General features: G+C 31.8%; 2 protein-coding genes across 2 annotated transcripts in view; both read right to left on the reverse strand.

Annotated features, from left to right (window-relative positions):
• The window catches only part of LOC134686830 (uncharacterized), a 32,357-nt gene extending 13,462 nt beyond the window's left edge, over positions 1–18,895 (reverse strand). The window contains exons 1-8 of the mRNA XM_063546634.1: positions 18,718–18,895; positions 17,034–17,161; positions 15,981–16,127; positions 15,093–15,229; positions 14,517–14,583; positions 12,022–12,434; positions 10,857–11,101; positions 9,740–9,893 (exon numbers count right to left, since the gene is read on the reverse strand). Of these exons, the coding sequence (XP_063402704.1) occupies positions 9,740–9,893; positions 10,857–11,101; positions 12,022–12,434; positions 14,517–14,583; positions 15,093–15,229; positions 15,981–16,127; positions 17,034–17,161; positions 18,718–18,823 (1,397 nt within the window). The 5' untranslated portion in view covers positions 18,824–18,895. The remainder of the gene's footprint in view (positions 1–9,739; positions 9,894–10,856; positions 11,102–12,021; positions 12,435–14,516; positions 14,584–15,092; positions 15,230–15,980; positions 16,128–17,033; positions 17,162–18,717) is intronic.
• Positions 18,896–19,334: 439 nt separating this feature from the next.
• The window catches only part of LOC134687687 (uncharacterized), a 6,914-nt gene continuing 1,035 nt past the window's right edge, over positions 19,335–25,213 (reverse strand). The window contains exons 2-6 of the mRNA XM_063548145.1: positions 22,404–22,591; positions 21,267–21,360; positions 20,542–20,682; positions 20,183–20,269; positions 19,335–19,465 (exon numbers count right to left, since the gene is read on the reverse strand). Coding sequence (XP_063404215.1) covers positions 19,335–19,465; positions 20,183–20,269; positions 20,542–20,682; positions 21,267–21,360; positions 22,404–22,553 — 603 coding nt within the window. The 5' untranslated portion in view covers positions 22,554–22,591. The remainder of the gene's footprint in view (positions 19,466–20,182; positions 20,270–20,541; positions 20,683–21,266; positions 21,361–22,403; positions 22,592–25,213) is intronic.

A 25,213-nucleotide genomic window follows, 5' to 3' on the forward strand; every position in this document is an offset into this window, starting at 1 on the left:
GTTATGATAACCAAATTGAATTTAGTGAGAATTATTGATACAAAAACTGGTTAAATTCTTAAGATGTTCCGATAGAAATTATATAGTACATGATGTATTGAGAATAAATTTGTGCCCTTTCTTTGATTAAAAGTTGAAGAAATTATGGTGAATATAGCAACTGGTTTAAAAATACCAAAAAAAATCGCTAAACTTGTATACTTTCCTATGATTTACAGTCAAAAAGTAAAGAAATTGTACCGCCCATGGCATTATAATGAGTGGTTACAAATGGGAACAGTATAAAATATTTAAAATTCATGTTAAAGGTAACAAACTGTAAAATTTATCTAGTAAAATAACACAATAGGTATTTCTTACCTATGTCACAAGACAAATTAGGCAATAAAACATGTAAACAACAACTTTAATTTTGACACATTATAGTTTTTGTAATAACCAATATCAATTAATTTGTCTATATCATAAAAAAAATATGCACTATTTCCTTATTTATGAATATTGATTTAAATAAAATTATATTGATCGACTTTCTTCAATGTTGTTTGTCAAACTTTTCTGCTAAATTTGATGTTAGGCCAAAATAAATTATAATTGTTTATTACTGATGGTTATATTTGGATATATACACTGTCTTCTAAAGTTAGCCATGTTAGGAATTTTGGTCTTTTTAATAATCATGAATAACTATAATAATTTAAAAGTTTTGTCTGAAAATTTCAGGGCAGATAGATCTTGACCTAATAGACAATTTAACCCCTTTTCATAATTGCTCTAAATGCTTTGGTTTCAGATTTATAAGCCAAAATCTACATTTTACCCCTATGTTCTATTTTTAGCCATGGTGGCCATCTTGGTTGGTTGGCCGGGTCACGCCACAATTTTTTTAACTAGATACCCCAATGATGGTTGTGGCCAAGTTTGGTTAAATTTGGCCCAGTAGTTTCAGAGGAGAAGATTTTTGTAAAAGTTTACGGACTACGGATGCCAGACGACGGATGGCGGACGATGGATGCCAAGTGATGAGAAAAGCTCACTTGACCTTTCAGGTCAGGTGAGCTAAAAATTTACCTTACAAGAGTGGTGACCTTGAAATTGATGTTTGATGTACATAGGTATTACCATAGTTGGAAAAGTAGAAGCTGACCTAACATTAGACACTGGATTGCACTTAAAATGTTTCAGACGCAATTCAAAGGAAGGGGCTGAATGTCCAGGACCCCCTTACCTTTAAGGATAATGCAGACTTATTACTTGCAATTTATTTTGTTAAAAGAAATCTGAATGTGATTTTCGTCCTATATTTATAATGGCTAAGAATCATCAAAAGATTTAAAAATAATTTTGTCCAGTATTGGCTTAAAGTAGCAGAACTTTTCCTGAAATAATCGTGAAAAAATTGAGAATGGAAATGGGGAATGTGTCAAAGAGACAACAACCCGACCATAGAGCAGACATCAGCCAAAGGCGACCAATGGGGCTTCAATGCAGAGAGAATTACTCCCTCACTCAGAGGAGTCCTTCAGCTGGCCCCTAAACAAATATGTTACTAGTTCAGTGATAATGGACTTCATAATAAACTCTGAATTATACACAAGAATTTAAAAAAAAAAAAAATCAAAAAAAAATCTGAAATTAATCTTTGTCTATACTCGTTACTCATCTGAAGAATCTTAATCAATAACAGTAATAAATTAAAACTATAATCTATTATATAACTGAAAAGAAAAGTGAATGATTTTGGCGTGGTGGGCTATTGAAGGCAGCAGATGGTCCCCCATTGTCCAATGACTAACATAGAAACACAAGAATTTTATCAATATAAAGATTTGAAGTATTTCTACCTAAATCATGCTTTTATTTACAATAAATCATCTGGCCAATTGATAAATGTATAGTTAAGTTGTATCTTAATCTGACCAACTCCTACTAGAAATACTTTTATTTAATAATGACAAGGGTTAAACACCTTTAATACTGAAATTGTTTGTGTTTTTTACTCCTATAAAATTTTCAGAGAAACTGTATAACCTGAATGTTGTTAATAACATCAAACCAACACCCCCATCCCCCCTTTTCCCACCATTATATTGCATATGGCTGGTTTTCCCATCCCACCATCATATTGCGTATGGCTTGTTTTCCCAACATTATATTCCCAGCGTATGACTTGTTTTCCCACCATCATATTTCATATGGCTGGTTTACCCACCTTCATATTGCATATAGCTGGTTTTCCCAACATCATATTGCATATGGCTGGTTTTCCCACCATCATATTTCATATGGCTGGTTTACCCACCTTCATATTGCATATAGCTGGTTTTCCCAACATCATATTGCATATGGCTGGTTCACCCACCATCATAGTGCATATGGCTGGTTTACCCCATCATATTTCATATGGCTGGTAAGTACCCACCATCATATTGCATATGGCTGGTTTACCCACCATCATATTGCATATGGCTGGTTTTCCCACCATCATATTGCATATGGCTGGTTTACCCTCCATCATATTGCATATAGCTGGTTTTCCCACCATCTTATTTCATATGGCTGGTAAGTACCCACCATCATATTACATAGGGCTGGTTTACCCTCCATCATATTGCATATAGCTGGTTTACCCACCATCATATTGCATATGGCTGGTTTTCCCGCCATCATATTGCATATGGCTGGTTTTCCCACCATCATATTGCATATGGCTGGTTTTCCCACCATCATATTGCATATGGCTGGTTTACCCATCATCATATTGCATATGTCTGGGTTACCCACCATCATATTGCATATGGCTTGTTTACCCACCATCATATTGCATAGGGCTGGTTTGACCACCATCATATTGCATATGGCTGGTTTACCCATCATCATATTGCATATGGCTGGTTTACCCACCATCAAATTGCATATGGCTTGTTTACCCACCATCATATTGCATATGGCTTGTTTACCCACCATCATATTGCATATAGCTGGTTTTCCCAACATCATATTGCATATGGCTGGTTTACCCATCATCATATTGCATATGGCTTGTTTACCCACCATCATATTGCATATGGCTTGTTTACCCACCATCATATTGCATAGGGCTGGTTTGACCACCATCATATTGCATATGGCTGGTTTACCCACCATCATATTGCATATGGCTTGTTTACCCTCCATCATATTGCATATAGCTGGTTTTTCCATCATCATATTGCATATGGCTGGTTTACCCATCATCATATTGCATATGGCTTGTTTACCCACCATCATATTGCATATGGCTGGTTTACCGACCATCATATTACATATGGCTGTTTACCTACCATTATATTATATATGGCTGGTTTTCCCAACATCATAATGCATATGGCTGGTTATTCTACCATCATATTGCATATGGCTGGTTTACCCACCATCATACTGCATATGGCTGGTTTTCCCAACATCATAATGCATATGGCTGGTTATTCTACCATCATATTGCATATGGCTGGTTTACCCACCATCATAATGCATATGGCTGGTTATTCTACCATCATATTGCATATGGCTGGTTTACCCACCATCATATTGCATATGGCTGGTTTACCCACCATCATACTGCATATGGCTGGTTTACCCATCATCATATTGCATATGGCTGGTTTACCCACCATCATAGTGCATATGGCTGGTTTACCCCATCATATTGCATATGGCTGGTTTACCCTCCATCATATTGCATATAGCTGGTTTTCCCACCATCTTATTTCATATGGCTGGTAAGTACCCACCATCATATTACATAGGGCTGGTTTACCCTCCATCATATTGCATATAGCTGGTTTACCCACCATCATATTGCATATGGCTGGTTATTCTACCATCATATTGCATATGGCTGGTTTACCCACCATCATACTGCATATGGCTGGTTTACCCATCATCATATTGCATATGGCTGGTTTACCCATCATCATATTGCATATGGCTGGTTTACCCACCATCATATTACATATGGCTTCAACCTAAGATACAAATAACTATAAGACAACAAGTTTTAAATTATGAAAAAATAAAAAGGGACTTTCATAGATATGCCATCAAATTTCATTTTTATACTTAACTCTCTTAACATATACTTTATAAGATATGTAAGATATCAATTAAAATTTATGAGAAATTAGATTTATTCAAATTTACTTTTTTATCTTTTTTAATTAGCTTCCACCTTAACCTTCAAAATGTTGACCTTAAAATTAATAAGAATTCGCCTTTCATTTTATGTCACTATATGTTGAAGAAAGGTTGCAATCCGAAACTACAGTACTTAAAATGGCATCCAGTAACAAAAATTACTGACTACTGAGGTTAACAACTATATTTATAGAATACACATGAAGACTAGGAGGAGCAATGTATTTATCTACAAAACCTAAGATAGACCTAGCTAAAGCTTCATCTTTGTTATATTCAGCTAGATCTCCAAATTTTGTAAAAATTTGAAAATTTATCAAACTTGAGATTTATCAAAATGTTTAAAAAAAAATCAGGAAAGAATTAAAAGATTGTAACAATTAAGTTAGCTAAAAAATTATTAGGTTAAAGATAGTGAAAAATACAAGGACATAATGAATGCGTTTAAACAAATAATGTTAATAAAAAACTGTGACTAATTTATTACAGTGTCAAAACAGGAAAGTAAAAAAACACACAAGTACTATGATGAAGTAGTTTTTACCAGATAACTAAATATACTTTTAAAGGAAGTGTTTCATTTCCTTTCCCATACAATGTGTATTTGTAGATATTCTTCAAAAGAACTGATAAAAAAAGTGAAATCTCTGAGTAAAAGTTCAAACAGGAAAAGAATTTAAACAGATAAAAATGACAAAGGGCATTTTACATGCAACTTTTCGATGTGGAATAAAAAAGCTGAAATGACAAATAAAAGCTTTCATTTGATTGTATATTATTTCTCTCATTCAGCAGAAACTATGAAGGCTTTGGATATTTTAACAAATGAGTTGAAGACTTTTGTGGTTTGATTAAATGGTACCATTCAAGAACACATTGGATTGCCTTGTTTTTGCAACAGTTTTTCATGCCTACCAGTATGCCCTAAGTTTTTGGTTCTGCTTGTCTGTGTTGAATAGTTATATCCCTTTCCGACGGCTTCTCATTCATTGGTGAACATATGGCCACATATTGAACAGTTAGCTGGGCTCTGGTGAGGGTTTGATAAGTATAGATTATCGGGTTTTCTACACATTGATATTGTTAAATATCAGCCGTGAGCCACAATGTGAACCTTTTTGGCGAGTGAGCGCAGTGAACGAGCTAAAAAGTTTCACATTATGTCGCACGGCTGATATTTTACGATATCTTTATGAAGAAAACCCAATTATCTGTTTTATCGTTCTTTAACTGTTTTTTCCCTCTACATAAGACAGTTTTACGCTTGACGAAAGCAATCTTGATAATGTCTCCTCTCACATTGTGATGTCGCTGATAACTTCTCCTCTCACATTGTGACGTCGCTGACAATGCTTGGTCTCATTTTGAAGCCTTGATATGAGAATTACATAGCGACAGAGCAGGGTGATATAGGCGTTGGGAAGGACAATAAAGTTAGACAGAGCCATTAATGTCAGGGGATGACACATATTGCTTTTTTCCCAAATTTTTTACCCCAATATCCACATCCTACATTTGTATGTCCTCTTATATACGTTTTTTTTACCACTCTACATAATCAAGTCCTCCCCTCATTTACTGGCCTACCATTGCAAGAATATTGCCACTGGTTGACCTCTATATCATTTGACCGCTGAAATCCTGTTTCATATTTTCTAGTAGACGTGGCATTTAAAGTTCGTAAACTTTAACCTTTTGGTGACCCTCCCCTAACCTGGGACAGTGGTGTAACAGTACAACATAAAAAGGAACTATAAAAATCAGTTGAAAAAGGCTAGACTCATGGATACAAATAGAAATAGTCAAATCCATCCAACAAAAACACAAGGTGGACAACGGGCCTGTACCTGTACATCCAAACAACAAATAGACCAGAAGTACAGATCTGAGAGTAATTGCATGGGGTTACTGACAGCTAGTTCAAAGCCAATAACAACCAATACAACTTATCAATTAGTACACATCCAACATCAAATGGATACAAGTTCAAAGATCTAATTACAGTGTTGAATTGGTAACCTTTTAGAATAAATTTATTCAAAGGATTGATAATTTTACCAGATGGTTTCTAAATTTTCTGGCACAGTAAACATCATCTTCATAAAAATGTGCTATCCCTTTTGAAATAGGGGTAGTTGAGTTGGGTTTCATTTGGTACTTGGGTTGGAGAAATATCACAGTGTTGGTAAAAGGATTGTCAGAGATTTGCAATTATTCATTCGAGTCTATTTAGCCTGACAAAACTCTTTTGGAAAAAATTTGTGAGGGAGTTAAATCCATTAAAAAAACTTATTTTACAGTACCAGTTATTATCAAATGAAGTATTTAGGGCATGCTCTGAAAAAAAAACCCACACACAATCTGATTTTGTAAAGGACTTTTTTATACTTTAAATTTAATCAGGAATTTGTAGAGGGCCTTTAAAAAGAGAAATATTTATTTCAAAACTCTGAAAATGGTTCGTTTCAAAAATTTACTTAGCACATATTTGCTTGCTTTCAAGGAAAATGTTTTCTTACATTAACCAAAAAAATGTGATATGTGGTTGATTTACAGAAAAGGTCCTAAAATTGGCTTTACCTCAAGTGAGGAATTCCAGTACATTTTGTAAAAAGTTTTCAAATAGTATCTTCAATTTCAAATTGTCAATGATATTTAAAATGACAATATATTACAAATTGTTACCCCACCCAAAGTCGTAATCATGTAAACAAACTTGGCTATTATCTATAGATGTGACCTTTGAACTATTGAGATTTATAGACAAAACAAAGATAAAACTATCAAACAGTAGATTTTATTTCTTCCAAGTACATGATAAAAAATCAATAAGTGTCAACCAAATTACAGTGAAACCAGTAAAAAATATAAGGAAGACCTCAAGTAAAAGTGCATAGATATTACTCCATAGATATTGATCAATGTAAAAGTAATATGGATATTTATTTGATGCACAATATGTGCATTGAATACTTAATTATCTCTTTCTGGTTGCACTCTAAACAAAATGTAAGAAATATTATAGACTATAAATTGAACATAGAAAAGCTAAAAACCTAAAAAAGGGCACCTGAAATTTTGTTTATCTTCGTCTATCTTTTATCATTGGTAGTCTCTTTTAAATTAATTAATAAATGTTCAAACCCAATGATGATTCAGAGCTGTAAAATTTGTGTTTACAACTTTTTTTTGTGTTTTTTTTATTTTATCAAAGACCATTTATTGACCCCAGAAAGTGTCTCTTTTGATTTTTCGTTTGTCATTAAGGGCCCTCAGTGATGAAGAAAATAAATATTTTGAATTTTAAGCTTCTATTTCAATGATGAAGATCTCAAATTACCCTTTAAATATAAGAAACATCTGAACCTGAATATCAGCAAGTTGACCAAATCTTAAATAAATTTTTCAGAATAACCCTATAGGTCCTGTCTTTGACATACTAAATATCCTTTTTAGTTGTAAAATGTATATGTCTTGTAAAATAACACTTGTTTATACCCTCTAAATATATGTATAGAGATATAAACTATAAGAGCTACTCCAAAGCTGTTGACATCTTCTTTAGGTCATATAAAAATCATGTGCTATCATTGGTAAACATGAACAAAGCATTTGTGAATGAGAAGTGGTAACATTGCAAATCTATGAAGAAATAATTAAAAAAAATCTTGTTTCTTTTCACCTTTTTCATGCTTTATAAATTTACGAGCTATAGCACAAAAATATGCATGAACAAGGTTTATTGTATACAGGAAACAGAAAAATCACCTCCTAGTTCACCAAAAATAGAATTTAAAATATGCCTCCCATTGAATTCAACATAATCCTTTCAAACTTCACATTTTTGTGGAAATGATTTAAGTACTAATTTTTGGGCTGGGTTATATATTAGATGATTCATAATAATCATGTTAATCCTTTGCACTTGTGTTTCTGGGCAGATACAGGATACACAGCAGTGTATAGACTTTTATTATTCTGTGTTTGTTATCAAGCTCATTAAATTAAAATCAGGACACAAATAACACTGCAAACAGTTCTGTAATGTATTACTGTTAATAAAAATCAGTGCAATCTACAATTTTTATATACATATCTGAATTTTACATGTACTATTGTAAAAATATTAAGCTGCAATTTATTTTATATATATTTGTAATTAATACAGATTATGCTTTTAATATCATTTTAACTGCCTTTCATTAGAAAATGCACAAAATTGTTAAAAAGTGGGTTTTTTATACATGACAAGACTAGCAGAGTTATCTCCCATACTAATACATTTGGTCACTGGTTTTCCCATTTATCATACCTTAATTTCTTTCAATTTTTTTTTAATAATTACACATACAGATTCGGCTATACATGTTCAGCTCTTACATGCTTACTATTTGTCATAAATTTTTGATAGAGTAAATATTTTTTTACTGTACAAGGCCTAAAATTCAATTTACTTTATGAGTCAAAATTTATAAGGTTTCCATGGAACCCAGTGTCTAGTCTTCTTTTGCTGTTAGTCACAAACTCAACAAAAATGGGGAAAAAATTATTTATATTTTTCCTCTAGATACTATCTGTTGATTGTCAGAAGGTTTTGTTCAAGTTATGTAAAGGAGGGGCCAGATGAATTATTTTCGCTATCCTGATTCGTTTTCTACAGATTTTTTTTTTATATTTTCGTGATCCCTGATCATGAAAATTTATTTTCTGTGAATCGTGATTGACAAAAAAATCAACTTGTGAATAGTGATTAGACCTCCCCATTATGAATCTTAATCATGTGGAGCAGGATCACCCCTAGTTTTTGGTGGGGTTTGTATTGTTTATTCTTTAGTTTTCTATGTTGTGTCATGTGTACTAATGTTTGTCTGTTTGTCTTTTTCATTTTTAGCCATGGCATTTTCAGTTTGTTTTAGAATTATGAGTTTGACTGTCCCTTTGGTATCTTTCGTGCCTCTCTTTAATATTTGTTAAAAACTTTAACTGCAGACTTTCAGTATCGAAAAGTCCATTTACAAGTAAAATATGATTATTTTTTTTTACTTAATTTACCTCTAAATATTATCTTATGACTATAGTTATAAACAAGGTTCTGTCAAAGTTTGGTATATAGCCAGGATATTTTAGAAAAGATCTTAAATTTAAAAAATGTTTACCAACAGAGTGAATATTTGTGGACACCACCAACATATTGTAGGAGCACTATGTCTTGCTTTTGCAACAAAAGTCACAGGCTCAACAAAAATCAAAAGGCGTTGAGAAACTTGAGGGTGGAGAAAAAAGAAGATCAGGTATAAAAAATAACGGATGAAAGACCTCTAATTTTGACTTATAGGCAGTAATGATTTCTCATTGATTTACAGGATCAAGTCAAGACCAGACAATAATTTCAAGTCCAAGTATAGAGATTGACATAGTAAATCATTTTTAAATATTTTACATATAAATCAACTCAACTTGTTTTGTTTCTGTTGGAGTTAACCTGACAAATGAAAACTTGCTGAAGCTGTCTTGATATAAAATGTAAAGAAAATGAGATAATATATTATTTTCACCAACTCACCTCAATTTGTTTTGTTTCTGTCGGAGTAAGCCTGACAAATGAAAACTGTCAGAAACTGTTTCAATGTCACGACCTTGACACCAGTCAACAGCAGCTTGTCTTTTGTTGTCTGTCCGCAACACTACTGCATGGTTATACAGGGCATCTAAATTTCCTGAAAAAAAAACCAAGTAATTATTATACAATTATTGTCTTTTGATGAGGTGTATAAATACTTTTGATGAGGTTTATATATACTCCAGTGCCTGAGGAAGATATGAAGATTTGTTCACCCAAGAATATTCATATTTCACGAGGGCTTTGCAAATCTTCATATCTCCCAAGGCCAAGGGAAATGAATGTTTTATTCCAATGCCTATGCTTTGTTTATTATCTGAACATCAAATATTAGTTTCAATGCATACATTTTTTTTCTTTATCTGCTTGTTTTTATTACATTAAACACGCTATACAAATTGATAAACAGTACACAGATCAAAAGTTAATTATTATTTTTATTTTTTTTAACATCTGAAATAAATTTGAACATGATAATGATTTTGCTATTGCAATTCAGAAAATAAGTTCAAGACATTGTGTATATTAACCTTGTGTAATGTTGCACCGATTGGTTCCGACATTTCAGAGGGGAATATGAAGATTTGTTGATTGACATGTGGGATAGTCTCAACCAATCAAATTCTGATTAAACTATCAATATGTATAAACAGTGGAATAAAATGATATATCAACCTCCAGAAATATGTTACAACTAATTTTGCAAAGCATGAATATAAATGAACAGAATGTCTTCTTAACAGGGCGCAAGTTCATGTATCCACACCATAATGGTAACCACATATTAACCTGACTATTAGACTAATGAATGACCAGAAAACATACAGGAGGGGGGGGGGGTCTGTTATTCTGTAAGCATTCTCTAATCTTCATTTTTTTGCCCGTTATTCTCTAATCTTCATTTTTTAAGGGCATTATATATTCTTTAATCATTTAACCCCATCCAAACCCTCATACAGGTGGGGGGCATCAAACATTGATGCCAATGAAGCAGTTCAGACCACAACACTCAGACAGGTGATATTTGAAGTGTCAATGGAGAAAATAACTTAAAACAAACCTTGATTAAGTCTTAGTGAAATCCTGAGAAAATGTAAGGCATCTTTATTTTGACCTCTGGTTGCCACAGTAACCCCTAAATGACAATATGCAGATGATGCTAATTTCTGAAGGTCATTGACAGGTCCTGTGTCCTTGAGCTGTGAACTATCCTCACCACTGGAATCTAATCTTCTACGTTTAATTTGTTGTTGAGCTCTAGTCCCTTTCCTTAAGTCATCACTGAAGGGAATCTTACCAACACACCTGCAAAAATATACATCAAAAACTAAGTTTAATTTTGTGTATGAATAAATGAATTAATATAACTTACACCACACTTTATATATATGTAAACAGCTACTTTTGCGTAGGTACTATTTCTGTACTAAAAATATGTAGTACTGGAAATCTACTTTTAATATTCAGTACTATTTTGGTACCCTAAAATTATTGTAATATCTAGGTACCTGTATTTTACAGTACTTTATTTGTACTAAAAATTTATGTACTACAGATTTCTGATTACTACCCTTACATTTTCAGCATTTTGAAAGTTTTTCTATTTCAAATCCCTTAAAGTTATGATTTTCAAACATGGAATAATGTATCATTTCTGTACCAAAGTATCTAGTACAAATCAAGTACTGTAACATACAAGTACCTAACTATTACAATAGTTTTAAAGTAAAGAAATAGTACTAAATATCAAAAGTAAATTTCTAGTACTACATTTCTTTTGTACAGAAAAGTAGCTGTGTAAAACCATCTTTAAAGAAATAAAGTATAGCTATTAACACTTATATGAGTTTTGTAGATGAATAAATAAACAGATCATTTAGTTCACTTGAAAATATCGTTCAGGCAAAATCTCCTCCTCAGCTGTTATAGCTGAGGGGGAGATCTCCCTCTTTGAAGGTTTCAGTGGTTGGCAGGTATCGTAAAACACATGAAATGCATGAATTGTGCTAAAATTAAAATCCTTGAAATTTATCAAAATAAAACTATATAATAACTCTCACTTCTGTAGGTATTTGTAAATATATATGTATATTATATATCAAAAAGCTAGATCAATGATAGATCTAGTGGGAGCAAGTTTTGAATTTCTACCGACATGATAGAGAAGAAAGTATAAAGATTTTATACCAGTTTGTCTAAAATAATGTAGACTGAATGAAACTTACTTGTCTAAACACTGCAAAGCTGTTTCAATTTTTTCTAGAAACACAAAACAATCTGCCTTGTATAAAAGAACCAAAGCATCACTGTCACACTCTGTATCTTTCATTTTTGATTCTGAGGAATGTTGTCTTTTTCTCTTGCTGCCTTCTTGTGAATTAGCTCCCTCTAGTTGTTCAGGTTCTATGTCATTTAAATCAATAATTCCAGTTAAACTTGTGTCACATGCCATCTGATCAATTTCTGATTGGTTAAGGAAGCTGAATGATGAATTCTGGGATCCAGAGGGGAGACAACTCAGGACTTGATCACAAACTGCTACACAATCATTATAATTTTTAGCCTCATGAAGACATTTTATAGCTTCAAGATAAATGCTTTGAATCTTGGGAACTGTTACCAAACTATTTCCAGAAATCTGCAGAAAGACAAGTTGTTAAAAGTCAATATTATAAAACCAAAGACTTATCAAAAACAATACATTAATGTTATTATCACTATGTTTTAAATATTTAACACAATAAAAATGTGTAAGGGTTCTGCGGAACCCAGTGTCTCGCCTACTTTTGCTGTAACTCCAAGGCTCAACAAAAATGAGGAAAACAATCAATAAAAATATTCCTCTTGATACTATCTTTTGATTTTAAGAAGCTTTTGTCCAAGTTTGGTAAAAATGTCAGGATAGTTTATGACTCGAATAAATGTTTTAAAAACTTTAATTGCAGACTGTATGTAATGTTAACTGGAAGAAAAACTAAGTCCATTTATAAGTAAAATACAGATACACAGGTACCAAATATTAACAAAATTTCCATTCTAGATACTAGCTTTTGATCATAAACAAGCTTCTGTCCAAGTTTGGTACAAATTTAAAATAGTATAAGAAAGTCATTAATTTTTTTTTAAATTTAACCACAGAGTGAATGTGTTGTTTCCTAGCAGAAAACCTACGTCCATTTCAAAGTATTATACGGAAAACTGAATTAATTTATTTACAAAATTTACTTTGGATACTATCTTATGATCATAAACAAGCTTCTGTCCAAGTTTGGTACAAACCCAGGATAGTTAAAGAAAGTTATTAAAATTTTAAAAACTTTAATTTCAGAGTAAATGTAATGTTTCACTTTCCCCGCAGAAAAACGAAGTCCATTTATAAGTAAAAATTTGTAAGGGTTCCGCGGAACACAGTGTCTCGCCTACTTTTGCTGTAAATGACAGGCTCAACAAAAATGAGTAAAAAAATCAATAAAAATATTCCTCTTGATACTATCTTATTTTGTAAGAAGCTTCTGTTCAAGTTTGGTAAAAATCTATGATAGTTGATGAATCTAATAAATGTTTTGAAAACTTTAACTGCAGACTGAATTTAATGTTAACTGGAAGAAAATCTAAGTCCATTTAAAAGTAAAATACAGAAAAATGGAGTTATATTTTTACAAAATTTACTTCTGGATACTATCTAATGATCATATACAAGCGTCTGTCAAAGTTTGGTAGAAATCCAGTATAGTTTAAGAAAGATATTCAACTTTTAAAAACTTTAACCACAGAGTGAATGTAATGTTTCCCCGCAGAAAAACTAAGTCCATTTATAAATAAAATACAGAAAAAATGGAATTTTATTTTTACAAAATTTACTGCTGAATACTATCTTATGATCATAAACAAGCTTCTGTCCAAGTTTGGTAGAAATCAAGTATAGTTTAAGAAAGTTATTAAATTTTCAAAAACTTTAACCACAGAGTGAATATTTGTGGACCCTGCCGAAGACACTAATGGAATGTAGGATCGCTAAGTCTCGCTTTTTCGACTTAAGTCGAAGGCTCGACAAAAATCAATTGAAGTTGGTAAAATTCTTCTGCTAATTTCACTTCTATCAAAGCTGGATCAAATTTTACTAGAAGCTAGAAATGTGTTCTAAACATTCACAATTTGTATCAAAATAGTAATGCAGTATTACCAGAGTATCTTACAATCAAATATTGGTGAAAGAAGTACGAAGAGAGAATCCATATTTTGTTTAAACATAATTCCTTATAAATGCAAAAATACACAGATCTTGAAGAATTAGAGTTTCAGCGATTTATGCGAGTAAAAAACATTTCTTATAAACTATCATGTCAATTAAAATGCTACAACCCTAATGCAGAAGCATCTTCACTTTGGTTGTGAAGAAGGAGTTTTACTTACTATAAAATTGCACCTATATCTGGTTGCTTTGATAAAGGGTTGCTTGCTTAAGTATAACGGATATAAAGGTCAACATCAGGCTGGAATGTGATTATTAAATCAAATGCATCATATAGATTGTGTCTTGCTAATTTTCAGTGGCAAATATGTCATGTAATGATTATGATGATTATGAGCAGTGTACTGTAAAAAGAGTACCTGCATGTAAAAAATCTTTTGCAATGTATAGTAGGTGGTTTCTTACATAGATTTGCAATCAATCAATAAGTTCCCCTGACTTCTGATTTCAATAAACATTTTACCTTACCTGTATAGCACTGGTGTCATTTAAGTACACAAGTAAATCCAGATATCTTTGAGAGGCATCTTCGTACCTACAATCAGACACATAAATATACCAATCTTAATTTCATCATCCAATTATTCTAAAGTCTACTTAATCAAAAACATTAGTCATTCAATAATCTTCAAGCAATACAAGATCAAACCAATAAATTCACAGAAAAAAAACAAACTGAATGTTTGAATTCTTTTATTGATATTACTCCATGGTTTTTATTCTCAATTCAGTTGTGGTGTGATCATCTTTTTGAAAAGATTTCACTCAAACCAGTGCTAGGGAAGGTCTTAGACTTTTAGGGAAGTGATTTTTTGTTCTTTGACAGTGTGTTGAAGGCATCAATGGTGACCTTGAGATGCGAGCAGCAATAAAAACACAGTTCTTTTGCTATTTGTGTTTTTTGTTGTTGTGTATGGACTGATTTAATGTCATTGATGGATAACCCATATCATTTCTGTTTGAAATAATACTGCCTAACATTACCTTAGTTTTGAATAAAATTTTGGCCTGCAATAAAAAAGATTTTTGTTGAAAAATACTCACATATTTAGCTGTGAACATCTACATGCCAGTGTATACAGGACTTGACACAATGTTACTTCTCCATTGGTCTCATGTGTTATCTGTGTAAACATATCCTGACTGTACTCTGATGGTTTAATATCACCATTCTGTAGTGCCTGCCAAAAGAAATAAACAAAGTTGCAGTAACTATAGACTATAATCCTGTGTTCAAGCTTTGTTTACAAGAATCTAACAGCTCTCTTATTTACTATTTGTTCTAGTAATTAATTATAATACATCGGCATCAGCCAATGAAATTGCAGCCTTCAAATTTTTAAGGTGTGTATATAAATCTGAAAAAATTAAGGATCATAAAAAATTTTTAAGAATGCAAGTTTTTATTACTGTGGATTCATATATATTCGTTGGTACAAATTTTCGTGGATGATGGAAAACTTGAATGTTCATGGACATTTAATTTTTTGGTTTTGCCGAAGTCTTAATACAACCCTTTTAAAAAATATGTCAATCTTTGAACATTTGATTTCATAATTCACCTATAACACACACTCGGTATCAAAATAAAACTAATAAATCAACAGTAGTAAATCATTCACCCAGTCATATTATTTGCAATAATAAAAACCTTACAATAATTTCTGAATTCACAGTACTGTGGATTTATTATTATTCATTGGATACCAATTTTCGTGGATTTCGTGGGTACAGGTAAACCATGAAATTAAATGTTCAACGAATGACAAAAATTCTATAGGCGTGTATGCAAACATCGGCAAAACCACGAAATTAAATATCCATGAACATACAATTTTTCTCTTATCCACGAAAATAAATGAATCCACAGTAGTTCAGAACCTTACCACAGAAAATAACTTTTTTTATGTATGGCCTGTATGGTATACTCACTGTTGACAACAGATTAAGTGATTCTAACTCAGCCAACGTCATTCCAAGAGATCTGTATTCTAGAGATATATGATACAGTGGTAGTAGGAAGGAGAAATCATGTTCTAATGCCTCTCTGAACTTCTGTATTGCACACTGATGCTTCTCCTTAAAACCAATGAGTAAGAAACTGAAGTTAAAATGTAACAATGTTCTATATTCATGTCATATATATCTTTTGTTAAGTGCTTTTGACTCAACCAGCGTCTTCCCAAGAGATCTGTATTCTAGAGATGTGAGATACAGTGGAAGTACGGAAAGAGACACCTGTATGTTTTTGAGGATGGTATATTAACCTTAGCTTTCCATAGAAAATAACTTGTTTTTATGTATGGCCTGTATAATATACTCACAGTTTTTAATCTTTTGGGGATTTGAGCGTCACTGATGAGTCTTTTGTAGATCACACGCGTCTGGCGTAAATATAAAATTTCAATCCTGGTATCTATGATGAGTTTATTTGCATTGCTCCCACAGTATTAAACCATACATATTTCAACCATAATATGAACATGATGAATCTTAATTAAATTTTTACATTTATAAGCCATGGGAGTAATCTTCACTTGCTTTAGATCTACCAACAGAGAAAGAATGAAGTAAGTTATTTACCCTGCCACCTCCCCCACATTCTCTTTATGCCTGACCCAAGTAAGGAGCCTTTAATTCCATGGTTGTCAATTTTTGCTGTATATCATATTTGTTTTATGTTTACTGTTTTGTACATAAATCAGGCTGTTAGTTTAATGTTTTGAGTTATATTAAATTTGGCATTTCAGGGCTTTTATAGATTGCTATGTGGTATGGGATTTTCTCATTGGTGAAGGCTGTACAGTGACCTATGGATGTTAACTTTATGTCCTGTAGTCCATGTTGGAGATTTGGCTCTCCTTCCCCAACATCTCATTTTTATAGAGGTAAACTAGTATATCCCCCCTCTTTTGAAGTGATGGATTAATTATGGGTTTAGCAGTTGAGAACCCTCACCACAAAAATACCTGAACATCGTCTTACCAGTTTAGACAATGCTAAACCAAACAAATGACAATGCAGAGCCTTCAATCTACTAGTCATATCAGTGTGGTCAATGGCCAGAGTGGTTAATACTTCCACATAATTCTCACTGTAGTAATCCTGGCAGGCTGAAATCACACAATGTTGACACTGGTTAAAATTGATTCTAAAAATAGGAGTTATATTTATTTTTTTTACATTTTTTGAAAAGACTTCCTTACATTAATCTTTATTTCTGTAACATGCTTGTTTGTGTATAAAATAAGCTAGTATGATGAAATTTTCAAACTTTAAACGATTCTTTTTTTTTAAAGAGTAAAGATATATAATAGTCAACAGAGTCAAGTGATAGAATCTGATCTCTTACATGTTGTGTGCAATGTTCTAGAGATACATCTATAAGGGGAAATTTTATCAATGTGCAGTTTATCATAATTTATCAAAATTTCAGAAACAGTTTTAAATGCATACAGAATCAGCCAATAAGTTTTTATCAAACTTATTGAAAACAAATTGGCAAAAAAAACATTTATAAACTTTATTACCTTTAATTGTTAGGTCAGTCAGGAGTACTACTTGTACATGCATGTAATCTTTATTAACTTGAAGAAGTAAATAAAATAAACTTATATAAAATAATTTTTATGTTTGAATTATTTCCCCTTAATTTTCTAAAAAAATACTTTTTTACAATGCCACAAAAAATCTTTTTTACAATGCCACAAAAAATTTCTTAAGTTTTGAGATGTAAAATCATGCTTGTAACAATTTTTCTCAGGTTAGCTCATACTTTTTTTTTTTATTAAAGTTCAATGTTTCATCTCATTTATTCAACAAAGAAACTGATGTGTGCAAAGATCTTTAAGTATTTGCACAAAGCCTTCAAAAATTGCCCCTTGGTGTTGTAAATAAGCAGTGTTCTAAAGATAACAGCCAAATGGGATTTTCATTTTCATAAAATTACACTTAAGGTGGTACCTAACACTACAGGGAGATAACTCTGTAAAATCAGCAGAGCGTTTTAATGACGTTATGTTGTTAAAGGATTATAAAGCTTCTCAATGATCAAAATAAGTTTTTGTCAAACTGCTATATAACCAGTGTAATTTTTCTGATTAAACGGTTGGTTCAAATTATCTTATATTTTAATATTTTTGTTAAAGGGTCAAAGTAAATACTTTGACAAAATTTTATGAAAATTAAACGAGCCAAATAAATTTTAGTGAAAGTGTTTGTTGGGTACCACCTTAAATGATTAGCAAAGACATTTGCAAAGGACAGACAATCAAAAATTCTATTAGAGCAAAGAATTCCTAAGAATTCAAGAAAAGAAGATAGGATGACCTTTTTTTATAAGTAAAAAACTCTGCATGTCTTAGAGACATAACTAAGCCAAATTTTTTTTTACCTATACAAGTAAATAAAATGCACTTTTATAAGTATCCTACACATTTTTTTATATTTATTAGTATATTAATATTTACTTCTTCAAGAACAAATAAAAATACTGACTGTATGTCTTTCTGGTTAATTATAAACCAGAATGTTGTCACACAAATGATTAGATATCATCCCTCTGTTTCACCATGTCAGCCAGTGAATTTTTTTACAGAATCTTCTTATGTGTACTGTACTTTCCTTGTTTCAGTGTGAAAATTCCAATTAAACAAACAGGAATAATTACCTTTTAGATATGCAGTATAACCTTTGAACTCTGGTGATTCAACTTGATTCAGGTATTCCTTAGCCTTTGAGTCATCCTTTCTGAAGTAAGCCATGCCAGCTGTCATGTAGACTATGTCAGTCACTGATGGAGTGTCAATATAGTGTTGTCCTGTCAGTACTAAAGACAAAGGAAGGAGGGTTATGGGAGGTAACTCTACGTTCTATAATATAATAAAAATGTAACTATTATTAAAAGATACAATCATACAAGTTCAACATCAAAAACTACTTTTTGATTGTATTCAGAAAATATACCAATAAATATTGAAAAGAAATGCAAAATCACTTGAATGATGAAAAAGATAAGGTTTAGAAGCAAGGGTCCAGAAACAGCCATATATGCCAGACATGAACAAACCTCAAAGGTCAAAATGCTGTACATTGGGATTGAGGTGACAAAATTTGAATATTACAGAAAAATTAACAGAGAGTAATTAAATAAATAAATAAAATGATTTCCTTCCATTAGGCATTTTAAAATGATTGAAATTGTGTGAATTTTTTTCAAAATCTATGTTTAATACAACATTATTCTGTATTTTGTACAATTCTGAACATTAATTGTAACAATTCATTTTATAATACCTTTAAACCATGTAAAGTTGCACATTTATCAACTAACTGCTTCACACTGTCAGTCTTGGTCTGTCTGCAGTTTACCACTATCCATAAACAACACAGACTTACTAATGGTGACAAAAAACTGTCTATAAATAGAAAAAAAAATCATTCAATTCTTAAATGAACAAAAAGTATTAAAAAAATATTTTTACAGGTTTTTTTTACAATAATAATTCAATTACAGATGACTAGTACAATTAAATTTACCTTGACAATATTCATAAATAACTTTTTAAAGTGACTTGCAATGATTTTTTTCAATTTATTTTGAGTTATTCCCCTTTGGTCTGCTTTTATTAATTTTTTTAATTTCCTTTAAAAAAAAATTCTGCATCATCGTAATGTGATGCTTTAGTCTTTGAATGTGACGAGGAATGATGCATCTGAAAATGTTGTCTTATACCTAGATCATGTTATCAATTGAAACTCTACTACATTGAAAAACATGTTATTTCAAATATTTTGGTTTAACTAGGTGTTTTATAAAATTTATGAGAACACTGTGCTATTTGAACTAGCTGATGTCCAGTGGTTGTAGTTTGTTGATGTGGTTCATAAGTGTTTCTATTTTTTATATAACTGACCGTTGGTTTTCCTGTTTGAATGGTTTTACACTTTTCATTTTTGGGGCCCTTTATAGCTTGCTGTTTGATGTGAGTCAAGGCTCCATGTTGAAAGCCGTACTTTGACCTAAAATGGTTTACTTTTAATCATTCTGACTTGGATGGAGAGTTGTCTCATTGGCACTCATACCACATCTTCTTACAACACAGATACCTAATAAGGAAATATCACTTCCATACCATCATGTACTTGCTGTAAAGCCAGGAACAGTAACTCTGTTGTATCTTGATGTTCATTACAATGTCTCCAGTCCTGTTGTCCAATAACTAGAACAAAAAGAAATTCAATGCATTTTTGACTATTAATACACTACAATTTTATGTTGTACATCGAGTAAATATTTAATAAGGGTGGCACAATATATCAGTATAAACTCATAATTTCAAATTAAGCTAACATTATCATGGCAAAAAGACAAATAAGTATGTTAAACTTAGTTTTATGAGAGTTTGTAAGTTCCTGTCTACCCTCCAAGAGAATATAAATGGAATAACCCTAAATTGAGGCTTATTGATCATACATTAACAATATTACATACCACGTATCAATGTTTCTTTGATAATCTGTAAAAATTGATGATCATACAGACAAGCTACATTCTGTGTTTGAATTCTAATAAAACACAGATTATAAAGGGCAGATAACTCAAGCTGTAACTGTGTCATATTCAATGGTGCACCTGTAGGAATAAATTTAAAAAAAACATGTAACAAAGTACTGGTAGAGAGGTAGTTTTTATCTGAAAACTGGGATCAAATTTTTTAATTTGTACGTATTTATGAAAAAAATAAAATTTTGTTTGTGTGTTCCTCTTTGATTAGACTTGCTACAATTCCCTTTCTATTATTTCTCTCTTACTAATTTATATGTTACTGATAAGCTAATTTATATGTTTACTGATAAGTGCCAGCCTACTGATTGCCCTTGGAGAAAGCCTTCCTCCTGCAGATGTCAGTATAATTGTAATCTCCTAGTTATAGCAGTAAAACTATTAAAGGGGCAAAATTGAAAAAAAAGAAGAAAAAACATAGTTATGAAGGGACATGTATACGTAGCAAGTCTACTCTTTGATGTAAAATATGTATGTAGAATAGAAAAAGAGTTCCTTATTTTTGTTTCATTTTGTACGTCCAAGAGCAGGACAAAAAAGATAAATTCAAAGGTAGCTTTGACCAAATAAACAAATACACACACATGCTTGAACATTATAAATCTTAATATGTACATGTACACATGTTAGTAAATGTCAAAGTTCAGACTTACTTCTGATCTGGCTTATTATAGTTTGAAGTTCTTTAATGAACTGTTGGTATGGTTTGGTTTTTGCATCACTGATGTTGTTGTCCTTTACATAAGTCTAAAAAGTCAATATTTTATTTTAAAGGCAACTATATTTTGTCAGGTACTAAAATTTACTTAAATAATAAATATTACTGTATTGATATGTACTTCAAATTGTGACTTAGATAGAGAACTGTCTCATTGGGACTTAATCACTTATATCACATCTTCTTATATATATTAAAGATTTATATAAATTATTCAGTACCACAAATTTACAGTTCTGCTTTGTACTACAAGTTTTTGGTACCAGTTTTGTACTTTGTGTCGTACTAATGATGGTTTTATGTATAAAAACTATTTTATTCCAGTCCAGTACTAACTATCAGATTAGAGTATACAGTGATTTTCCTAGTGTTTAAGGGAAGGGGCCCAGGGCCTATGCAATTGGGAATAAAAGTTCGTGAAATGTTGGATTTGTGGAAAATAAATTAGTTCGCGCCACCTGTGTGCAACTTGGTCTTCAAGAAAATTTTGAAAAATCAAGAGCAAAATTCTGCATTCTGAGAAGGAATAAGTTGATAATAGTCTATAATTGCATAAATTGTGAACAATTTTAAGTGATTTTTAAACAAAATACCACATTACGACACCAATAAAATCTTACAATGATGTCTTTACACAATTGGGAATTTTAGAGCTGAAAATTGGGGGAAAAAAAGAACATATTTCTCATTGGGACAGGGGCCCATATTCGGACCCAATTAAGAGGGTTGGAAAATCAGAGTATAGTAATGAAGAACTAAATATTGTTCACCTCTATAGTAGTACACAATTCAATTGTAGGTTTGTACTTCAATTGTCAATTGAAGTACAAAACTACAATTCAAATTTTGAGTATAAATCTAGTAATGTAAAACTAGGGAAATAGTAATATATACAGTAGGTAAGTTTGAGAGACTCCCTAAGAGTACTCCATCAGTGGTAAATTATTTAGTAACATTTTAAGTACTTTGATGTTAATGTACTAGAATGGTACAAAATATTTAAAAGTAACTGAACATATACCATGTATACATTAATAATGTACCGGTACATATATATTATAATTTTACATACTGACATGAATTGTGATGATATCAAATTACAGGAACATATCCATTGATTCTGTAGGTTATCTCCCTTTATGGTAGTCTTTTCTATAAATCGATTGCACTGGTCAAATTTTCCAAGGGAAAAAAGTAAATCAAACCTTTCAACCATAGCCATGGTCAAATTAATACGTCCTTTACACTAGAGGTTGTAACCTAGAAAAAAAGATTCAGATAATGTATAATATTTACATGATATAGATCCGAGATGGCCAGGTAAGCAAATGTTTTTCATTAAAAATTAATCTAATAAAACAAGGTGGGTGTGTCTCTCTCTCAACACTGTAGGTATTTTTTTTCTTGGCCTCTGAAACTCTTATATTTGAGCTTCACCATTGAGTCTTGTGTTTACAAATGAAATGCAAGTTTAGCGTACAAAATTTTAATCCTGGTATCTACATGATCTAGTACCACATGTAATTGTTAAAAAAAAACTTATTTTTAAACAGTGATCTCCCAAGCATGCTTTATTTTCCTGATTTAAAGGCATTTTAAAAATGTTTTAGCATTTTGTGTTTCAGAAAATTTGAAGGAACTTTTCCCCAAAGAACATGAAGAACTATTCATCTATCTGGTATTAAGTGGTCAAAACATGTCCAAGAATTTTGTAATATTAATGGACTTGTATCTTTTTTATTATTAAAAAAAAGTGGATCCCTTGTGTAGAAAACTTGTTCCAAGTATAATGAATTTCTCCCCTTTTAAGTTAAAAAAAGCTTAGTTTTTCTTTTTTTTTAATCATGTTTATACATCAGCAAAATGACCCCTTGTCTGGGGGACAGTCCCTCATTTAAGGATTTCTGAATATCCCTGATATGAGGGGTTATTCTTAAATTGACTAAACATGCTAAAGGTTCCAAGCCTCTTTCTCAATTTTTTTTACCAAGTTCAAGACAAAGGAGGTCAAACAGCTCTGATCTCTGATACATAAGTCTTCCCCTAACACTTTATCTTGTTACAACATGGTTTTTTAGAAGATTGTACAGAAACACAAATGTCAGGATTTACTAACTGAAAAGAAGACTGGAAACAAGCAAAAGTCACTGGCAGATCTAAAAAAAATTATAAGTGGGGGGCCCACTGATTGCCTAAGAGGGGACAGCTCCAGTCACGCATCAGTGATTCCCTATACGTGTATAAGCAACTAAGTTTTTCCCCCTAAATCTGCCTCTGAAAGTAACTGAATATTTAAGAAAGGAAGCAGAAATGATGCTAGCAACTATACACCTGTTTCACTCACCGATTAGAAAATCACTCATTTAAGCAAATAAGTCCCTGAATGGATATATCATGTATATATATAGGAATAGATATAGGAAGATGTGGTGTGAGTGCCAATGAGACAACTCTCCATCCAAATAATAATTTAAAAAAGTAAACTATTAACACCAGTAGTGTGGGCTGCATGTTGGAAGAACTTGAATAATTGATACGTGTGGATACACCATGTGAAACTAACCTAATACCAATGTCATCAAAAACTAAATCATCATATTTATAACAAGATGTTCTGGCAACATACATATGATTTTTCAGACCCTCTTCCATCCCTCCCGTTAAAATTTAATATCTTACGCTTTTTGAAAATGTCAACCTCGAAAATTTCAGTAGACATTTTTGTTTACAAGATTTTATTACAGGCAAAGAAAGTCTGAGAAACTCCGAATTGATATGGGAAAAGTCTTAGAAAACTGGAAGACACTATTTCATGTGTTTATTTTGTTTCAAAGGTACAAATGCAATTAGCGTCCTGTAATCAATGAAGGTGTTAAGGATTACACTGAGTATACAACAATACAAGACAATTGGCAATACCTGGTGATAACTAGCTAGTTTAATACACATACCAGGATGATTAAAAGTGAAATACTGACAACAGATTAGTTGAATTAACAACGACTTTATGCTATTAATTAATTTGATGCTGTTGATAACAATTCTGCAATGATCAGTTACTGAATCTCAGAGACAAAAGAAATCAACTCAAATATGATATTTATGGCTTGTATTCCATCCAAGCCAATGGAATACCAATATGAGTATGTTAGCCTTGGACACCTCTAAAAGGAGCTGGTCCGGTAAGACCCCTTTTTGGCCCCAAAATTTAACAGTTTTTCAAAATTGTTAAAATGTAAACTTTTAGTTAATTATTTGACAGTTGAATGATTCTGCTACATTAATATGGGCTGTTTTTGACAATACAATGCACATATATCGGGTTGTAGCACCATTAAGTCATGCTAAATTACTGAAATCTTCAAAATTCCATCATTTTAGTTAAATTTAGACGATTTCCGTGTAAAACGAATGTGGCCGCATTCGTGTTCATCCTTAATATTGAAATGTAAGTTGTATTTTATGATATTACATAACATATATAAAGGTTGTGGATGAACATGGATGCGGCACTTAAAAGTGACGTTTTTTTGGCATATTTGAGAGATTTTTCATATTTGAGATTGAATCGGATCGTTTTTAATGACTAAATCAGTTAAAATCTTTCACAAAAACTAATTGAATCAAGTGAAATAGACACTTAAGTGTTTAAAAAGTGGTCAAAATCTTTCGTCAGATGAAACTGAAATTTGAGGCCAAAATGAGTCCTTACCGGACCTACTCCTTTTAATATTTGACATTTAATATGTAAACCGTATGTTATCATCAAATACTAAGCTGCAAATTAAAGAAGACCAATTATGAGGGGGGATAGGATCTTTATCATCCTCCGGGATCGGGTGTATTTAAGCTCGGGATTTCAGGATTGACCCTTTCGGGATC

The sequence above is a fragment of the Mytilus trossulus genome, chromosome 10, assembly GCF_036588685.1.
Source record: "Mytilus trossulus isolate FHL-02 chromosome 10, PNRI_Mtr1.1.1.hap1, whole genome shotgun sequence".
NCBI classification, from domain to species: domain Eukaryota; kingdom Metazoa; phylum Mollusca; class Bivalvia; order Mytilida; family Mytilidae; genus Mytilus; species Mytilus trossulus.